This window comes from Toxorhynchites rutilus, chromosome 3, assembly GCF_029784135.1.
Source record: "Toxorhynchites rutilus septentrionalis strain SRP chromosome 3, ASM2978413v1, whole genome shotgun sequence".
In the NCBI taxonomy this organism is placed as follows: Eukaryota; Metazoa; Arthropoda; class Insecta; order Diptera; family Culicidae; genus Toxorhynchites; species Toxorhynchites rutilus.
In genome coordinates this window covers 331,020,068-331,039,763 of record NC_073746.1, presented here as the reverse complement: position 1 = coordinate 331,039,763, position 19,696 = coordinate 331,020,068, and the positions used below count along the sequence as shown (strand labels likewise).

General features: G+C 38.9%; 1 protein-coding gene across 4 annotated transcripts in view; it reads right to left on the bottom strand.

The window, feature by feature from the left end:
- LOC129780455 (upstream stimulatory factor 2-like) overlaps positions 1–18,244 on the bottom strand; it is a 69,386-nt gene extending 51,142 nt beyond the window's left edge. The window contains exons 1-5 of one of the 4 annotated variants that reach the window (XM_055788751.1): positions 17,613–18,243; positions 17,068–17,105; positions 16,941–16,988; positions 7,978–8,097; positions 7,664–7,785 (exon numbers count right to left, since the gene is read on the bottom strand). In XM_055788751.1, the coding sequence (XP_055644726.1) occupies positions 7,664–7,785; positions 7,978–8,097; positions 16,941–16,988; positions 17,068–17,105; positions 17,613–17,656 (372 nt within the window). In that variant the 5' untranslated portion in view covers positions 17,657–18,243. Of the gene's footprint in view, positions 1–7,663; positions 7,786–7,977; positions 8,098–16,940; positions 16,989–17,067; positions 17,106–17,273; positions 17,382–17,612 lie in introns of those variants that run through there. The other 3 variants (XM_055788750.1, XM_055788752.1, XM_055788753.1) reach the window with 3 other exon arrangements.
- Positions 18,245–19,696: the final 1,452 nt, after the last annotated feature.

Below are 19,696 nucleotides of genomic sequence, written 5' to 3'. Positions count from 1 at the left end.
TTAAGGCTTCCAGTGCGACTCTTCGTGCCAAAGCCCATGACTTGCAACAAATGCAAGTCAGTTGGTCATACAGCAGATTATTGCGCCAACAAGGAGCGCTGTGCCACTTGCGGAGAGCAACATGAGGGGAAATCCTGCAGTGCGACTGAGCATAAATGTCCATATTGCGGGGGATCCCCACATGAGCTCTCAGCTTGTGAAACTTACAAGAGTCGCTGGGATAAACAGAAGCGCTCTTTGAAGGAACGCTCGAAGCGCACTTTTGCGGAAATTTTGAAGGGCGCTTCTCCACTGGCTCAAGAGCAACAACCAATCAACACACATAATGTTTTCGCTACGTTGCCAGTTGACGAAATAGAAGCGGACACAGCTAGCGGGGGCACAACGGTTATTTCCAAAGGGAATCCCCGGCGCAAAAATGTGACCACTCCCAAAGTTCAAGGACAAGTCCCTCCGGTGATACCCCCTGTTAGCATGCCTAAAAAATCGAGTGCAGCGGACAAGCAAAATCAGGTTGCTCCTGGTTTCCGTGGGAATAATTCACCTTCGAATGGCCCAGCACTCGAGGGGACATCAAAAACCCCAACTGTCCCTATTTTTTCGTCCAGCTCAACTTCCCAATCGGGATTTATAAAGTTGTCTGACCTTTTGGATCAAATCTTCAAGTGTTTTAATGTTTCCGACTCCATCAGAACCATTGTCATCTCAATGCTTCCAGTATTAAAGACAATTTTGCAACAATTGATGCAAACATGGCCCCTCCTTGCAATGATTATCTCTCTTGATGTCTAATTTAAATAGAGAGGTCGGAGATATCACTGTTTTACAGTGGAATTGTCGTAGTCTTACCCCTAAATTGGATACATTCAAATTTCTAATTCATAAAGTCAATTGTGATGTTTTTGCACTGTCCGAAACCTGGCTCTCTTCTCAAAATGATCTCTCTTTCCACGATTTTAATATAATACGCTTGGACCGCGATGACAGATACGGAGGGGTACTATTGGGGATCAATAAGTGTCACTCTTTTTTTAGAATTGACCTTCCACCTATTGGAGGGATCGAAGCTGTTGCCTGTCATGCAAACATCAGAGGCAAAGACCTTTGTATAGTCAGCTTGTATTGGCCTCCGAGATCTGCGGTTAGCCGCAAGCAACTTGTTGACATGTGCTCACTCCTTCCTGAGCCACGATTGATCTTGGGAGACTTCAACTCTCACGGAACTGCCTGGGGGGAACAGTACGACGACAATCGTTCATCGTTGATATATGACCTTTGTAACAGCTTCAATATGACCGTTTTGAACACTGGGGAAACAACACGTGTGCCTAAACCTCCTGCTAACCCAAGTGCTCTTGACCTCTCGCTTTGCTCGAATTCACTATCGTTAGATTGCAAGTGGAATGTAATCCAGGATCCCAACGGTAGTGATCACTTGCCAATCGAAATTTCCATCACCATTGGGTCGAATTCTTCTGAATCTATAAACATGGCATATGACCTCACAAGACACATTGACTGGAAAAAATATGCGGACGCGATTGCTCTAGCCATCAATTCCAAAGATGGTTTACCTCCATTGGAGGAGTATAACTTCCTTTCTCGTTTGATCTATGACAGCGCGGTTCGCGCTCAAACGAAACCCATCCCAGGTTCCACTATTCGTCGAAGGCCTCCCAATCCATGGTGGGATAGCCAATGTTCCAAGCTTTATCAGGATAAATCGAATGCATTTAAAGCTTTTCGGAAAAGTGGAACCATTGAGAATTTTCAAACGTATTTATCCCTTGAAAATCAATTTAAAAACTTGATCAAAGGGAAAAAACGTGCTTATTGGCGAAATTTCGTGGGAGGTCTGTCACGAGAAACGTCAATGAAAAAATTATGGAAAGTGGCTCGAAACATGAGAAATCGCTCTTCAACGAATGAAAGCGAGGAATATTCACATCGATGGATTTTAAATTTTGCACGGAAGGTTTGTCCCGATTCCGTTCCTGTACAAAAAATTGTTCGAGATATTTCACAAGATAGGTGCGATCTTGATTCCGAGTTTTCGATGGTAGAATTCTCTCTTGCTCTCCTTTCATGTAACAATTCTGCGCCGGGATCGGATAGAATTAAGTTCAACTTGCTGAAAAACCTCCCTGATGTGGCGAAACATCGCTTGTTGAATTTATTCAATCGGTTTATGGAGCATAATATTGTTCCAGATGATTGGAGACAAGTACGAGTTATAGCTATTAAAAAACCCGGAAAGCCCGCGTCCGACTTCAATTCGTACCGCCCAATAGCAATGCTGTCTTGTATACGGAAATTGTTGGAGAAAATGATCTTGTTTCGCCTTGATCGTTGGGTTGAAACGAATGGCTTACTCTCAGATACACAATATGGGTTCCGCAGGGGCAAGGGGACGAATGATTGTCTTGCGTTGCTTTCTTCAGAAATTCAAATGGCTTACGCCGGAAAAAAACAAATGGCTTCAGTATTCTTGGACATAAAGGGGGCCTTTGATTCTGTTTCAATAGAGGTTTTGTCAGACAAATTACACTTTCGGGGTCTGCCGCCTCTATTGAATAATATGTTATATAACTTGCTTTGTGAGAAACATTTGAACTTTTCTCACGGAGATTCGGCAGTAAGTCGGGTCTCTTACATGGGCCTCCCCCAGGGCTCATGTTTAAGCCCCCTTTTGTACAACTTCTATGTAAGCGACATCGACAATTGCCTTACACAAAATTGCAGCCTAAGACAACTTGCAGATGATGGAGTGGTGTCTGTCGTAGGATCAAACGAATCCGACCTGCAAGGACCCTTACAAGATACTTTGAACAATTTTTCAACCTGGGCCATTGGGCTAGGGATCGAATTCTCCACGGAGAAAACAGAGATGGTGGTTTTTTCTAGGAAGCATAGACCAGCAAAACCAAAGCTTCAACTTTTGGGTAAACCGATCACTCATGCTATGTCATTCAAGTATCTTGGGGTCTGGTTCGACTCCAAATGTACTTGGGGGGCCCATATTAGGTATCTGAGTAAAAAATGCCAACAAAGAATAAACTTTCTCCGTACAATTACCGGCACATGGTGGGGAGCCCATCCCGAAGATCTTATAATGTTGTATCGAACAACTATTCTCTCAGTGATGGAGTATGGCAGTTTCTGTTTTCAATCAGCTGCCAAAACACATCTCATTAAACTCGAGCGAATTCAGTATCTTTGTCTCCGTATTGCGTTGGGATGTATGCCCTCAACGCATACCATGAGTCTCGAGGTTTTGGCAGGCCTACTCCCACTAAAAGATCGCTTCAATTTATTATCTCTTCGGTTCCTCATCCGGTGTAAGGTCATGAACCCATTGGTGATCGGAAATTTTGAGCAGCTGATCGAGCTAAATTTTCATTCTGGATTCATGAGCTCATATCATGAATTCGTCTCCATGCAGGTTGATCCTTCTTCGTATATTCCCAACCGTGTTTGTTTTCCTGACTACATCAATTCCTCTGTACATTTTGATCTGTCCATGAAGCAGGATATCCATGGAATTCCAGATTATCATCGATCGGGGATCGTTCCTACGATTTTCGAAGCAAAGTATGGGCGTGTCAATTGTGATAATATGTACTTTACTGATGGGTCCTCTATGAATGAGTCCACAGGATTTGGAGTGTTCAACAATTTTTTTAGCACCTCACACAGTCTTCAGTATCCTTGCTCAGTGTATATTGCTGAATTGGCAGCAATTCATTGGGCGCTGGACAGCGTCGCCTCACGACCTGTTGAACACTATTACATTGTAACGGATAGTCTTAGCTCTGTCGAAGCTATCCGTTCAGTGAGGCCGGAAAAGCACTCGCCGTACTTCCTTGAGAGAATACGAGAAATTTTGAGTGCTTTATCCAGACGCTGTTATGTCATTACCTTTGTCTGGGTCCCTTCACATTGCTCAATTCCGGGTAATGAGAGGGCTGACTCATTAGCAAAGGTAGGTGCAATTGAAGGCGAAATTTATCAGCGTCAAATCGCCTTCAATGAATTTTATTCTTTAGTTCGTAAAAATACCATCGTTAACTGGCAACGCAAATGGAACGAAGATGAATTGGGCCGGTGGCTCCACTCAATTATCCCTAAGGTTAGCCTCAAACCATGGTTCAAAAGTCTGGACTTGAGTCGGGACTTTATTCGCACCTTCTCCCGACTCATGTCCAATCACTGTTCGTTAAACGCGCTACTCTTTCGTTTTGATCTTGCCGACAGCAATATCTGTGCCTGCGGCCAAGGTTACCACGACGTCGAACACGTTGTTTGGTCGTGCGAGGAGTATCTTGTTGCCAGATCGAATTTAGAAAACTCTCTTCGGGCTAGCGGGAGGCAGCCCAATGTGCCGGTGAGAGATGTGTTGGCTGGTTTAGACCTTGATTACATGTCCCAAATATATGTCTTCCTAAAAGTTATCGATCTTCGTGTCTGATTATCCTTATATCCTTATATTCTCCTTTTCCTTTTTCTTCGCGAGAAATCAAATCCCTTCTTATTAACAATAGAATAAGGTGAACTGTAAAAACATTTTAGATATAAGATAGGCTTAAGAATTGAGTGTAATGAATGTGAGTGTGAATGTGAGAGTGAACATTGTCAACATATCCTTTTATCCCTTCCTTTTCCTGAAGAAAATATGTCACCCTTCTAAACTCGAGTAGACCGCGAGTAATCGGTTTTCTACACCATTAACATTAGAATTAAGGAAAAATGTTTATATATACTTGTAACAATACAGTCAGGAGTTTGGCTCCTTTAAACTTATGTAACTGAGCCTGTAAAAATAAACGATTTAATAAAAAAAAAAAAAAAACATGTATATAATCAACTGTTGCCGAGTGTATGTCAGCTTCGAAAAAGACCACAGGAATAGCGTTCGAGATAAATTTTCAATGCATTGACATGAAACAAATTGCAAGAATGAATCATCAATCAATTATCGTCAACTGATTTCACAAAAAAAACCCATTCCAGGGCGACGAAACCATTCTTCTAAAAAGTTATTTCTAAAATTTCGCAGCATCGGAAGTAATATCCGATGTTATAAACAAACGAAAGGAATAAAATAACAGTGTGGTCCTGCATCAGCAATGCGGTCGTGTCTTGCACACAACCTCATATATATTTTTTTCGTTCAGATGTTCTTCTAACATGCACAATACAGTGTTTGCTAAATTTTCACAATTATATTTTTGGTTTTAGCTCCGAATGTTGGTAATTGCTTTTTTATACACGCAATAGATGTTGATTTGTATTACTAAAAAAAAATTAATCATACAACAGTGGGCCTACAGATGATGAGAATCGTACGATTATTTTATTAGTTTGGGCGGAAGAAAAAGCAGCAATCGATACAACTTCATGTAGTTGATTTCTGACGATTACATACGATCCATACGGTCACACTTTCGTACAAACTCGTATCCAATGTAACAGCAGCCCAATTAGCACGAAAATAAAACGCTGCATTGTAAAACAACCAAATGTATGGAATCGAGCCATAAAGCTGTTTTTGCGATGGATTTAAAATTGCAGCCGAAGTAACAGAGATATCAGTTTGTTATCCGAAAACGAATTCTACAGAAGTCCAGAAGAATTGATCTGATTGTGTTTATAATAAAATAATTTTAAATCTTCGGAAAGCACAGAAATCACATTAACTTCAAAACTTGTTAAAGCTTTTTGGATGTGAGAATGTTGCTAGGAATAATACTCAACTTCCCAATGGTACAGGTCGGACTCGATTATATACAGATTCGATTATATGTGATTCGATTATATACAATCTTGGACTCAAACTCATTTAGAATTTTTTTTTTGCATTTCAAATATGAGGCAACAGAGTCCAAAACAAACAAAAAATTCTATAACTCTGTCATTGTTGAAGTTGATTTTTTTCATCAAATATGATCCTCTATCACCTCCCGAATGAATTCGGTTTTTTATATGAGAAAAGTATGTTATGACTTCAGGGGGATGAATCAAAAATTAAATTATTCTTTTATTTTCAAAAACACGAAAAATATATGCATAAAAAACGATTAAAAGAAAAAAAAAATTTAATCGATTATATACAGTGAAAATAAATCCGAGACTGTATATAATCGAGTCCGCCCTGTAATAGAAGCGTAGTAAGCTGTTTTGAGTTTTAAATATTTGACGTAAATAATCCAAAGCGAAAAAACTGTCAATAACGGTGTAATGATTCAGATTCGATCATATGTAAAAGCTTATTTTCAAAAAAATTCCTTTATCACACTCTAAGAGATTCACAAAAAACACCTAAAATCCTAAACAAGTTGATTCCATTTATTTACTTGTGACAATTTAAAAATTCTACACTGGTATGTTAGCTTCGAATTCATAGTACCAAGTACAATTTCAATTAGTTCGTCGGGAAAACGCATATTTTCCAAAACGTCATAAGTTTTACAACACTACTACAATATATGACCGCATTCCGCACGTCTGGAAGGACAACCCTCACACACCTAGTGTTGGTTCTCCAATTTAGACATTGATTAAGTTTACATTTTTTCTGTTCAGAGTCTGCGCCGCACTCCAAACTCCATACTCATGTGTTCAATTGACCCCCTACGAGAATCGAACATCTCTTTGCGTTTCTTTGTTTCTATCCGCAGTTAATTCAAGCACACGACCAGACCCTCCCCTTACAGCATGATGCGCGCGAGCGTATAGCTCCCATAACGATTTGTTTGATGACTACTAAACACTATTGCATGGGAACAAATCAACGGACCGGCCAGGAACCGGCCCGGCCGTGGATAGTGGATAGAATTATGAGCGACACGCAACCGAAAACGTGATGCCCCGCCGAGAGTAGAACACAGCCAAGGCCTCCATTCTGGGAAGAGAAGGCCTCCCCGCGTGTGTCTTTCATCTTGCTGTATGAGAGGGTAGGGAGGGTTGTTATCATCGAAGACAGCCACGGCCCGATGACTAACTGGTTATTGGCGCTGATAGAGTTGGGTGTTCTATTTTATAGTAAAAATTTCTGCCAGCCATTGATTCAGTGCGCGCGCAGCATGAATCTCCGGTTGTGGAGCCGCCACAGTGTTTCAACTTTCGATTGAGCTCCTTGAAACCGGACAAGTTCATTGTAATCTTGTTTCACCCAGATCGCTGTCGGGGTATTTTTAGGGCACTGGTAAAAGCTCCGATTGGAATATACATAAAATCGGTTGGGTTGTATTGTGTCTCTCGGCGAATTGGCAAATTTTGCGTTTTATTTATAATTTTTAAACAAATCAGAAGGCTATCACGATTCGGAGGACCGAAACCGTTTATGAGAATTGTTATTTTCACGAAATTCGACGAATCTTAATGGGCCGTAAAATGTGTCACTGGAACAGTGACATTCAGTTGCTATCAAGCATGAGAGGGGCACGTTTGGGTTACTCATAACCCTAACAAATGTATACAATGCGTTGTTACTTGGTATAAATCAGACCCGACAGCCAAGATTGAACACTTCTAACGAAGACGCTGACAAGTCGAAAGGTCATGCATATATGTGTATGTTTTTATATTTGATTGCATTCATAAACTATAAAACAAATCGGAAAGATCCGATGGAAGTAATAAAATAACAATATAAAAAAATTACCTTTCTATTCACGTTTGTGTCACTGGGGCAGTCGGTCGACCTTGGGCCTGATCTGCTGATGTTGACAGTGGGTCTGTTCTGCTTAACGTTGTCGTTATTCTTTTTGATCACAAAGAATGAGCCTGGGGTGCGTATTTGTGTGATTCCGAATTCGCAGAAGAAAAAAAAAACGTTGTTAATAAGATCTAAATCGCTCGATCGCTGTTGAACTGTGAAGAGTGGCAGAAAATCAACTGCTGATGCAATATGATTTTCGCCACCCTTTTGAGACCGATCGAAAAAAAAATAAAGATATTAAAAAGAAAACAAATTACATTGATTAGGATCGCTGCTTGAGTTGGTTAGCGTTGGGTAGGAGTTATCTGGTGATCCTGTGATAAAGTTGGGTGAGTCTAAACTATCTGCCACTTGAATTAATCTAAGTGCTAGCATTCCTGTGTGGGTTGAGGTTCGGTAGAAAGGAAGAAAGAAGAGAGAAAAAATAATCAAATTGAAATAAAACGACTTTTAGTGCTCGTGCGAGAACATTGGTTTTTGTTTTGCTGATGCTGCAGAAAGTGCACTATGGAAGAATCTGGCGCTTAATGTGAACAAAATCGGTCCGTATAGTTAGTATTCGAATCGGTAATAGAAATAAAAAACCTAAATTGATTAGAGTTGCACTCGTCGTTCCTATTAGGATAAATTATTTACTTTCTTTTCCTGAACTTGTGTCAATTTTATGCATGTTTGTTTTTTTGCAGCTCTCACCCTTTTAATGCGCTGACGGATATTTTTTTATTGTTACTCTGTTATTCTGCGAAAAAAATTGAGGGCGATAGGTTTTCCACCGTCAGCCTCGGCGCAAAGGTTATGTTTGTTTACTTTTTGGTAAGTACAAAAATGGTGAGGAACTATCGGAAGGATAATAATACTCGGAAATATAATGTAGTTCCCGCAACAGATTCAAGGGCGTGAAATCCCGAGGAATGCTCCACGCAGAAGCCGCAATTCAAGTCAATTGCAGCCAACAAACAAAATACAACAAGCTATGCGAATCGCACCAGAAACAGACTGGACATCAGAAAGTTTTTACTGAGGCGGAAGAATTATCGTTTTCGGACCAAGCTGCTTGTCCGAGTGGGGCTTCCCCGTTGGAACCGATGATCTGCCGGAAATAGTTCGAATTTATTTGACAAAGCAGGAAAGAAAAGTACCAACTTTTGGTAAACAACAAACCTCCACGGCACTGGGTGGCACGATTCCTTCGCGATCACCATCAACTGAGCAAAAGTTTTGCACAAAATATAAAGCTAAACCGCGCAGCAATAATACGTGAAACAATCGCAGAGTACATGGCCAACCTTGAGGAATCTCTGGAAGGTGTTCCAGCTTCCAATATTTTTAATTACGACGAGACGAATTTGTCAGATGATCCGGGTAAGAAGCTTGCTATCTGTAAGCGTGGCTTAAATTACTTTGAAAACGTGAGGAGCTTCAGTAAATCTGCGGCTTCCGTTATGTTTTGCGGAAGTGCAACTGGAAAACAGTTGCCACCATACGTGGTGTTCAAGGCGGAACATTTATGGGATTCTTCAATCGCTACGATCGAAGTGCTTCTGGCTGGTTCGACGAAGGAATTTTCGAGGACTGGTTCAATACACACACTTTTTCTTCCAGCTATAAGGCATTTAAACGGGTTAATTGCGCTAATCGAAGACAATATTTCATTTCATTTGAATCCAACAGTTATTGAAATTTGTCGTCAAAAATATTAAATTTATCTGATATAACCGCTTAACGTAGCATTTTTCGCTCCAATGAAGCATGATTGACGGAAAATTTTAGGACGGTGACGTGCCTCTAATGAGTGTTCTAAGAACGCAAATATCCCCAAAGATCGCTTCGAAAGCCTTATCAGTGAACTTTTGAAGGCACTAGCACCCACACTAGACGTATTCTAGCATCGGGCTTCTTATTATTATTAACCAACTGCCATCTGATAGCTTAAAGCCCGAGTTAATTGGATACTCATTTAAACAATATCTACAGGAACATCGAAACGACGTGATCGGCTGTCCCGTTGGGCCTCAACCTAAGAAAAGATTGAAGGTCTCCTGACTCCTGAAAAAAGTAATTCGAAACCTCCTCTAAGACACTCGGTAAAAGGGAACGAAAGCCCAAAATCACCTCGTTGTGAAATACCTTGATATAATCACAAATTTAATTCGTTAAAATGCACAGATATATAACCATCCATAACTCCTTGTTCCAAAGAATTTTAATTCATCATTATCCTATGTAATTGAGGTGATTTTTAATTTTCAAATGACTATGTCAAATGAAGCCCCCAACTTATGCAACCAAGCTATTTTTGATCGCTCTATGAAAAAAAGTTTTATTTCTCAATTAATTCAGCTCATATTTTGTACAAATGTCATCTATACATCCACGTTAAATATATGCCAAAAATGTTGAAATCCACCTACAATAATTGGGGTTAAATTTTTTTGAATGATTAAATTGAAAAAAAAAGTGTCAAAAGAAGCCCCGCACGACGGTAATCACCTAACACAACCCAACAATCATTAGGTGTTATTAACCTTTAACGAACGAGCACATTTTTCTAGAACGATGACCACTTGGTCGACGGATTTTTAAGAAATTAAGTGCTCTATCTCCAGAGCGAGGTGTATAATCAATATCGCTTTATTGGATTTTGTGAAAACTTTCAGTAATAATAGATAGTATATGAACAGGTATGTCCATACAAAAGGATAATGAAATGAAAATTTCAGAAAAATAATGGGAGTTTAAATAAAGGAATAGATGTGTGTATGTAATGTATTTATTTGTACACATTTATAACCTAACAGAATTCCTAAAATATAACGGAATTCCGCATGTATGGCGACATTCGATTTTTTCAGAATATTTGCAATGTCGCGAGTATGGCGGCATTCGTTCGCTAAGGGTTAAACTAGTCAGTCGAACAATATTCGAACTATAGCATTGAGTGCTTAAAAACGATATGGTGAGCTACAAGTTGTGTACAAGATTATCCAGGCGAAATTAAAGCTTTTTTCAACCATTGATATTTTTTTTGGATAATACACCAATGAAACGTTTTGGAAACGTTTCTTGAACTGAAACACATAAAAGGCTACAGAAATGAGCATTTGCTACAAGCGTTTTATGAGCTCATGTTCGACTGCCTGAAATGAAAGCGAAATGCATCAAAAATCTCGTGCGATTTTTTTTGTGCGGTATTTGAAAAATAAAGTCATCGGTAATTTTTTTTTCTATCTTTGATATGTATTTCATCGCTCTACATAGGGACTGTGTCAGCTAATTCCCATTATCATGTTTTGTTTTGTTTGTTATGAGGTTTCAGTAGGAGCTTATTGAAAGGAGCAAAGAGTTGATTTAATGATCTGCGCAATTGAGTAGGCCGCTTATTAAAGTGAAAAAAGTAAATCGAATGTTGATCACGAATGGAATCATTAGCATTTGGGTTATTTTCTTAAGTGAACTTTTTTTATGCGGTCCCTATCCATCGCACGAAAAAAATTCAAATGTAGTGTTGTGGACACTATTTTTTTAAAGCTGCTGCTGAGGTTTAGTACAATTTTTGAAGCGATTTTATGTGCGGTCCCTAGCCTCCGCACAAAAACAAGTTAAATATGATACAAATAGTGTGCAAGCATGATGTTCGCAACATTTGTACGTGTAAGCCAGAGAAGGTCTGAATACGTACGGGAAATTTGTGTCTCTACACTAGAAAACCCCCTTAAATGTGTTCCTACGTTTTTTCTAGATGTGTGATTTTTTCCCAGAATTGTGTTGCGCGGCACAAAAAATAATATAATTATAATTTATAATTTCGACACCCAGTACTGGTATAATTTATATTTAATGTATTGTACTTTTTTCAGAAAATTTCGAGCATTGCGCGGTACAAAACTATCTTGCGTACTTGTTTTTTTGTGTATGTGTTTTTTTTTCCTAATGTTTCGAGGATTGAGCATATTTACACCATCTGCATTTTTTTCATTTTCATGAAATTGATGATTTTATTATGTTCGTGGATTGAAATATGTAAGAATAAACGTATCGACATCTGATCTACAGGGTGGGATATTTAAAGTGGAAGGATTTGTTTTTGCAATAGCAAAGTAAAGAAGTGGAATTTTAAAATTTTTTTTTTGAAATTAATTTATTTTGGTCCAAGGAGATTTGTTCTAACTACTTTTTGATTATGATATCTCGTAAATGACCGCCTCTGGACTTGACCGCAAAATGTGCCCTTTTTTCGGCATTTTCCATCACTTTTCCCAATGTTTCGGCCGATATGGCAGCAATTTCTTGTCGGATATTGTCTTTCAGCGCAGCCAGGGTCCTTGGTTTACCAGTGTATACCTTGGATTTTAAATATCCCCATAAAAAAAGTCAGGAGGCGTCAAATCAGGTGATCTCGGTGGCCAGTCATAATCGCCGTTTTTCGATATTAATCTTCCGGGGAACATTTCGCGCAATAATTTGGTCGTGGCAGCCGCTGTATGGCATGTAGCGCCGTCCTGTTGGAACCAGTAATTGTCCAATTCATTTTCACGAACAAATGGCAATAAAAAGATGCCTAACTCTTGCGAACGATGGCGACCTGATGTCGATGGAGTCTCTGCAACACTGGCTCGAACGGCATCAATATTCTCGTCGAAACGTCTTGGTCGTTGTCTGGACAGATGACTGGCATTACCAACACTACCAAACGATATAAAATTGGCATATAATGCCAAATGTTTTAACTTTATTTTTATTTTTCCACGCACGTTTAGTTAACACAATTGAGAAGTTATTTTGAATGTACAGCTGAACAATTTCAGCGCGTTGTTTAGGTGTATATTGTTCCATGGTTAAAATTGTACTGAAATGACGCTTCCAACGCGGTATGACATTTGTTAATCTGACATCTCTGTCAAAAGTTATGGGGTTGCCAGATGCTTCCACTTTAAATGGCCCACCCTGTATTTGTAGAACTATGCGATTGATTTTTTTTGGCATTTTTCTTGTAAAATTTTTTATTTTTAATCTTCAAGTTACCATGCAGTTAAATGTGTCAAATATATTTTCAAATGTGTAAGGAAAGCAAAGGATCTATATATATATATATTAGGCTGTCAAAAAAGTCCTGCGGTATTTCCGCGAGGTGTCGTTGTAAACGCGTAGTTCTAGTTGTATTCATTGTATCGAGTCATACTATAGCTTGTTGGAAAGGTATTTTTGTGCGCTATAATATAGTCCTTGACAGTGTCTTGTTTGGTTAAGTCGTTCGTGAGTTATAGTTTCGCAAATATGGAGCAAAATAAAGAGAAAATCCGACATATTTTACAGTACTACTATGACAAAGGCAAAAATGCATCTCAAGCTCCCAATAAAATTTGTGCAGTTTATGGACCCGATACAGTTCCCATTTCCACTGCACAACGATGGTTTCAACGTTTTCGTTCTGGTGTAGAGGTCGTTGAAGATGCGCCACGCTCCAGAAGGCCTGTCGTCGAAAATTGCGACAAAATCGCTGAATTAGCCGAGAAAGACCGGCATAGTAGCAGCCGTAGCATCGGTCAAGAGCTGGGGATAAGTCATCAAACCGTTATTAACCATTTGAAGAAGCTTGGATTCACAAAGAAGCTCGATGTATGGGTGCCACACACGTTGACGCAAAAAAACATCTTTGACCGTATCGACGCATGTGAATCGCTGCTGAATCGCAACAAAATCGACCCGTTTCTGGAGAGGATGGTGACTGGCGATGAAAAGTGGGTCACTTACGACAACGTGAAGCGCAAACGGTCGTGGTCGAAGCCCACTGAAGCGACTCAGACGGTGGCCAAGCCCTCATTAACGGCCAGGAAGGTTCTGCTGTGTGTTTGGTGGGATTGTCAAGGAATAATCTATTATGGGCTGCTTCCCTATGGCCAAACGCTCAATTCGGACCTGTACTGCCAACAACTGGACCGCTTGAAGGTAGCACTCATGAAGAAGAGGCCATCTTTGATAAACAGAGGCCGCATTGTATTCCATTAGGACAACGCCAGGCCACACACTTCTTTGGTGACGCGCCAGAAGCTCCGGGAGCTCGGATGGGAGGTTCTTTTGCATCCGCCGTATAGTCCGGACCTTGCACCGAGTGACTACCACCTGTTTTTGTCCATGGCGAACAAGCTAGGTAGTCAGAAGTTAGCCACAAAAGAGGCCTGTGAAAATTGGCTATCCGAGTTTTTTGCCAATAAGGAAGCGAGCTTCTATAACAGGGGTATTATGAAGTTGGCATCTCGTTGGGAACAAGTCATCGAACAAAACGGCGCATATTTGACTTAAAACAGATGATTGTAACTAATTTTATGAGGGGGACCCCCTCCCCCTCTACGTAACGCAATTTCCTATCTCTAATATACAGTAAGTAACGCATCCTAGACGCACCTCCCCCCCCCCCTTTTCGTAATTTGTACACAACGCCTAACCAAAAATATTATCTAGAAATATATTATAAGGCAGAACAATGTTTGCCAGATCAGCTAGTTTTTTTCTAAATATATGTACAAAAGTTCCAGATGACGATTCATCGTCTCAGAAGAGAGTAATAAAAGATTTTTGTCGACTTTTTGCTGTACATAGGAAATTATTTTTTACAGGAGTATTCATTGCCTAGAGTACAAGTGAGTGAGTACAACATACATACGTACACAATTAAATATCATTTATACTAGTACTGGATCTCAAAATTATAAAAAAATTAAATTTCGAAAATAAAAAAAAAGTTGTGCCACGCAGAACTTTTAAAAATCTGAAATATTTCACACATATCTAGAAAAGACGTAGGAACACTTAAAAACACATATTACAGTAATGCTAAATTTTCAAATTAAAAAAAAAATAGATTCTAAATTTTTCTGGTGCTTGAATTTTTGATCCTGCCGTTTATCTCTATACAGCCATTCCATGTCAAACCGATATAGTGGTTCTCAGATTTTCGTGGAAAGAGGTAGTTTTGTTCTTTATCGCGGAACATTTGACTTGTATTTTCTAATTTTTTCATTAGGCTGACCATTTCCATTTCAGGGTTGGCCGAAAAATCAAGTTTTCCCTTTTTTTCAAAAACGACTTTTTTTTTAAATTCAAAACTTTTGAACTACTAGACCGATACAGATGATCGATATATCAAATTAAAGCCAATCACCTATACCTGCAGAAAATTCAAATCCTGCTCTCGTTATTATTGATTGTATTCGTTTTATATTGTTTTTATTATTTTTTTATATTTTTTCTGGAAAGCTGAGGATTTTTCACATAACATATGTAGTTTTGAGGTTATGATTTTTCAAAGTTAACCGATGGTTCGAAAAATCATTTTTTTCCTCTTTTTTCCAACACAAAAATTCATAACTTTTGATCTACTGGACCGATTCAGATGATCGACACATAAAATTAAACCCAAATAGATAGTCTTTTTTTGGAAAATGTAAAACTTGCGAAAAAAAATTTATTTTTCGTTTTTATGTTATGATTTTTCAAAGTTAACATGTTTGCAGTCTTTGTTCAACATTTTTATGCGACTAGAAAAAAGAAGGCTAGTTAATTGGCTTTAATTTGATATATCGATCATCTGAATCGGTCCAGTAGTTCAAAAGAAATAAATTTTTGAACAGTCGTTTTTGGAGAAAAATGATTTTTTGGACCATCGGTTAACTTTGAAAAATCATAACTCAAAAACGAAGAAAAACGTCTCTCTGGTTTCGACATATGTTATGTGAAAAATCCTCAACTTTCCAGAGAAAATATAAAAAAGTATAGCGCTCTTGGTCCCGAGATTATGAAAATAAAAAATGAATGCAATCAATAAAAACGAGAACAGAATCCAGATTCCCTGCAGGAGCAGTATTTTTTTCAAACCAGGTGATTGGCTTTAATTTGATATGTCGATCATCTGAATCGGTCTAATAGTTCAAAAGTTATGAATTTTTTTAAAAAGTCATTTTTGGAAAAAGAGAAAAAAATTGATTTTTTGGACAACCCTAAAATGGAAATGGTCACCCTACTGAAAAATTAAAAAATACGGGTCTAATGTTTTGCGATCAAGAACAAAACTACCACTTTTCACGAAAATATGAGAACCACTATATCGGTTTGGTATGGAATGGCTGTATATATAGATTTTCTGACTTTGTGACTATCGACCCCAGTATCGACACGATCCAAACGTGCTCTGCCGGATCGCAGGAACTGGTGCAGACCGGACGAAAAATTCAGTGTCAGTCCCCGGGAACCGACACGGGGTTCAACATGTCACACTTTGTCGGTCATAGGAGCTAATTCTTTTCTAGGCTATCATTACTCGATCACTCCGCATGGAAAACAAACACACTGAGTCCTAGCAATTATATTGGTATCGCACACGAGAATAACAAATTCACTTATGCTCATTCCATTCAAATCACTCTGGTGGCGCCATGGCAGGGTCTCGCACTTGGCAGTGTTGAAACTAATCACAATTCATGCGGGTTGTGTCGTATTGCCGGCTCGGACGCCGAAGCTCGCCGCCTTCAAACGGACAGATCAGGTAAACGACAAAGTCCTATACGGGGGGCTGGTTATGGTTGACGAAAGCTAAGCGTCTGTCGCTGCGTTGGGGGAAGGCGAAATCCCATTAAAAATCTAATCACTTTTGTAAGCATTTCGCAAAACCGAGAGTTGTGTGAAAGTCACCTTGCGCTGAATGAAATCAGCAGCCGCCGACTTTGACCGTATATCACTCGTCATTCTTCCACAGTGCACACTTCGAAGACGTCAGCAACAGGTACAACAGCATCAGCAGGCGAATTGCAACAGTAATCCCAGTACAAATAGTCTATTTTTGATTGAAAACAATGAGAAAACAGTTTTCGGTTAACATGCACTTTTACTTCACCGTGCAAACACACGCATCACAGTCCCACACACAGGCAGGCAACGTAATTGTTCTCTCGACGTATCGGAAGTTTTATTTTGCGTTTTTTTTCCTGCTCCACTAACGGGTTGAGTGTGCGCCTGGTTCGAAATACTTTATCTCTTGCCCCGTTTCATTCTACTGTGGTCATTAGTCATCGCATCCACAACGTCACACTATCACTGTATCAAGAACATTTTCTCGTGAACAACACAAAAAATATATATGATATCACTGCGTTCTTCCGATTATTTCGTTCGTACCGGATCACTGTTGCATACGCGCGGAAATAGATGTATGGGACAAAGGAATTACCATCATTTTTCACAAACTGCAGTTCATCGTCGATATGTGAGAAGTCACCTACGGGAGGGCGGGAAAAAATTCGTTTTAGTCGGAAGCTAAGCATTGGTCGAATTCCGCTGGAGCGAACCAAACTTACCTAATGTATTGTCCTCGGCCATGCTTATCAGGTCGTCACTGTATGCGAAGAAAAGCGGCAGAGATTAGTAAATCGGAGATTTGAGATTCTTTTTTTTGCGTTGTGCAAGAATGGAAAATGTTGAAAAGTTTTGTTCTGGTCTATTCCGATCACCACACGAGCTGACAATGTTTTTTTGCGAAATAAATATATGTATTTTTACATACGTCAGTCCGATTCGAGCACTGTCCTTTTTCTTTCCTTGTGTAACAGAAGAAAGGCTTTATGGCACAAGTGGGGGTGGTACAGTAATCGAAAGATACAGATGCACACCTTAGAATGTGTGAGGGGATGGAAAAAGCACTTAAAAACGTTTCACTCGAGTATTACAATCAATGGGAAAGATGATGCACACAGAACACACAACGCTACAAAATTTATGTGTGGTTGAATGGAAAAAGGGGGAGGCATCGAAGGCAAAGTGTGGGGAAAATAAATACTACATAGAAGAAAATTAAAGGGCTAGTCTCGTATAATCAATAATTTTATGCTGGCGGCTTAATTACCTTATTTCTAAGCAATCTACATCGTAGTCTAGCTTATTCATCATGAATGCGATGGATCAACTCCCGGATCCGACGAAAACTATTGTCTCACTAGAATTTGCTCAATTAAACTATATAAACACTAAACAACACTCGAACTACGTCTCTGTACAGCAAAATTTTTCTTTTTTTGCTTTTTTTTTCGTTTGCTTCCTCGGCGCTATCCTTGCGTTTCCTTTGGTGCGTTCTCTTCTCCTGTTTTTCTCCCCTGCGCGAGTGATACTCCGCTCCAATTCACTCCAAAAATGTTATATATTTCTCACTCTCTCTCCCTCAATCGGCCAACATACATTCATGCATTGGGCGATACGCGAACTCTGGCTCAAAACAAACAAGGTCGGGATGACAGTACAACAACCGTACCGCGAGAGTCTGCCATAAAACTGGTGTTGCCAGATGCAATGTTGTCAGCTAGCGGCGCGTTTCATTGAAAATCCATTCCCGGTTTTGTACCAGTACAAATTTCACTCAGAATGCAAACCAATCACTTGTTTCCCGTACAATGAAATAATAATACTAACATATAACATATAACAACAACGTAACGAAAATATTATACGTCTACTGAGGAGACCGAACCTCGTAATGATGCACGCAGCGCGACGGTTGTCTTACTACTGACGGCGATATCTGGTAGCGATAGAGCTCAGCTGTCGGCACAGCTATGCAAGTAAACGCGGAGTGTGATTGGTAGGGCTCTCCGGCGCGGGCCGGCATCATCGGTTCACTCAGGATGAACGAGCGGGTGGTTCATTTCTCGATCGTGATGCTCAGTGTTCACTCTCGCTCTCAAATATGATTTTAAATTATGTCCATGTGGAGCTATTATCAGCTTCCGATGTGTTTAAATTATAAACGACTATAGGCCGTTCGGATTTAAAAAAAAGTAAAATTCAAAAAGTCCAATGGTTTTTATTCCGATTTACTATCGCACTCATACTTGATTGATTATATAGAAATGGAAAGTGCTTACGCACCGAATTCGAGTGAGATTATGAGAATGAATAAATATAAGATAAAACTTCTATTAGAATGTGCGTCGTTCGAAGCCCAAGATAATGCTGACCTTGTTTAATTCTCGATAAATAACTAGAAGTCCTCCTTATATACAGGGCGAACTCGATTATATACAGCCCCGAATTTTTTTTCACTGTATGTATTAGAGGCGAATGAAAAGCAAAGTTTAAACCCTCTTGAAAACAAAGAACGGAACGGAACAGTATGTAATCAAATACTGTATATAATCGAGTCAAAAAAAATGTTTTTTATTCGTTTTTTATGCACATATTTTTCGTTTTTTGAATATAAAAGCAGAATTTATTTTTGATTCATACCCTTAAAATCAGAAAACACCTTTCTCACATGAAAAAAAATAAATATATCCAGAATCTCTCAGGCGGTGATAGATGATCATATTTGATGAAAAAATCCTTATAAACATACGTTCGAATTTCAACAATGACAGAGTTATGGAACTTTTTTTTTGTTTTGGAGTGTGTTGCCTGAAACTGGCTCTGCATTAAAAAGTACGTTACGGAAGACGATTCTGTTGTTTCTATTTTAAAGATGATAAAATTTAGTGCAGGATATAGTAGTAGAACATCTAAATTAGTGGATTTAAATAACATTTTGGAAGTGAAAACTTAAAAATAAGAATTTTCAAAGTGTAATTATTAATTTTATTCTAAAAATTTAGAATAAACTTGATTATTTCTATCCATTGAAATAAATCTCTCTAACCGCTCTACAATTTGTTCTTTTACACTCAACTTCTATCTTTCTTAGTTTCGATATTAACAATTCCTGGAGAAAACTCAAGCAAAATTTTCAAAAATCACGATTTTTACCCCGTTGTACATTTAATAGCCACTCAAATTTCACCTTAACGTTGAGAGGTTACATTTTGTCTTGAAATAAGTCATATTTGAAATGTAAAAAAAATATTTTTTTTCAAACTGTATATAATTGAGTCTAAAATTGTATATAATCGAATCATATACATATAATCGAGTCCGACCTGTATATATTTTCTATATTCAAATACT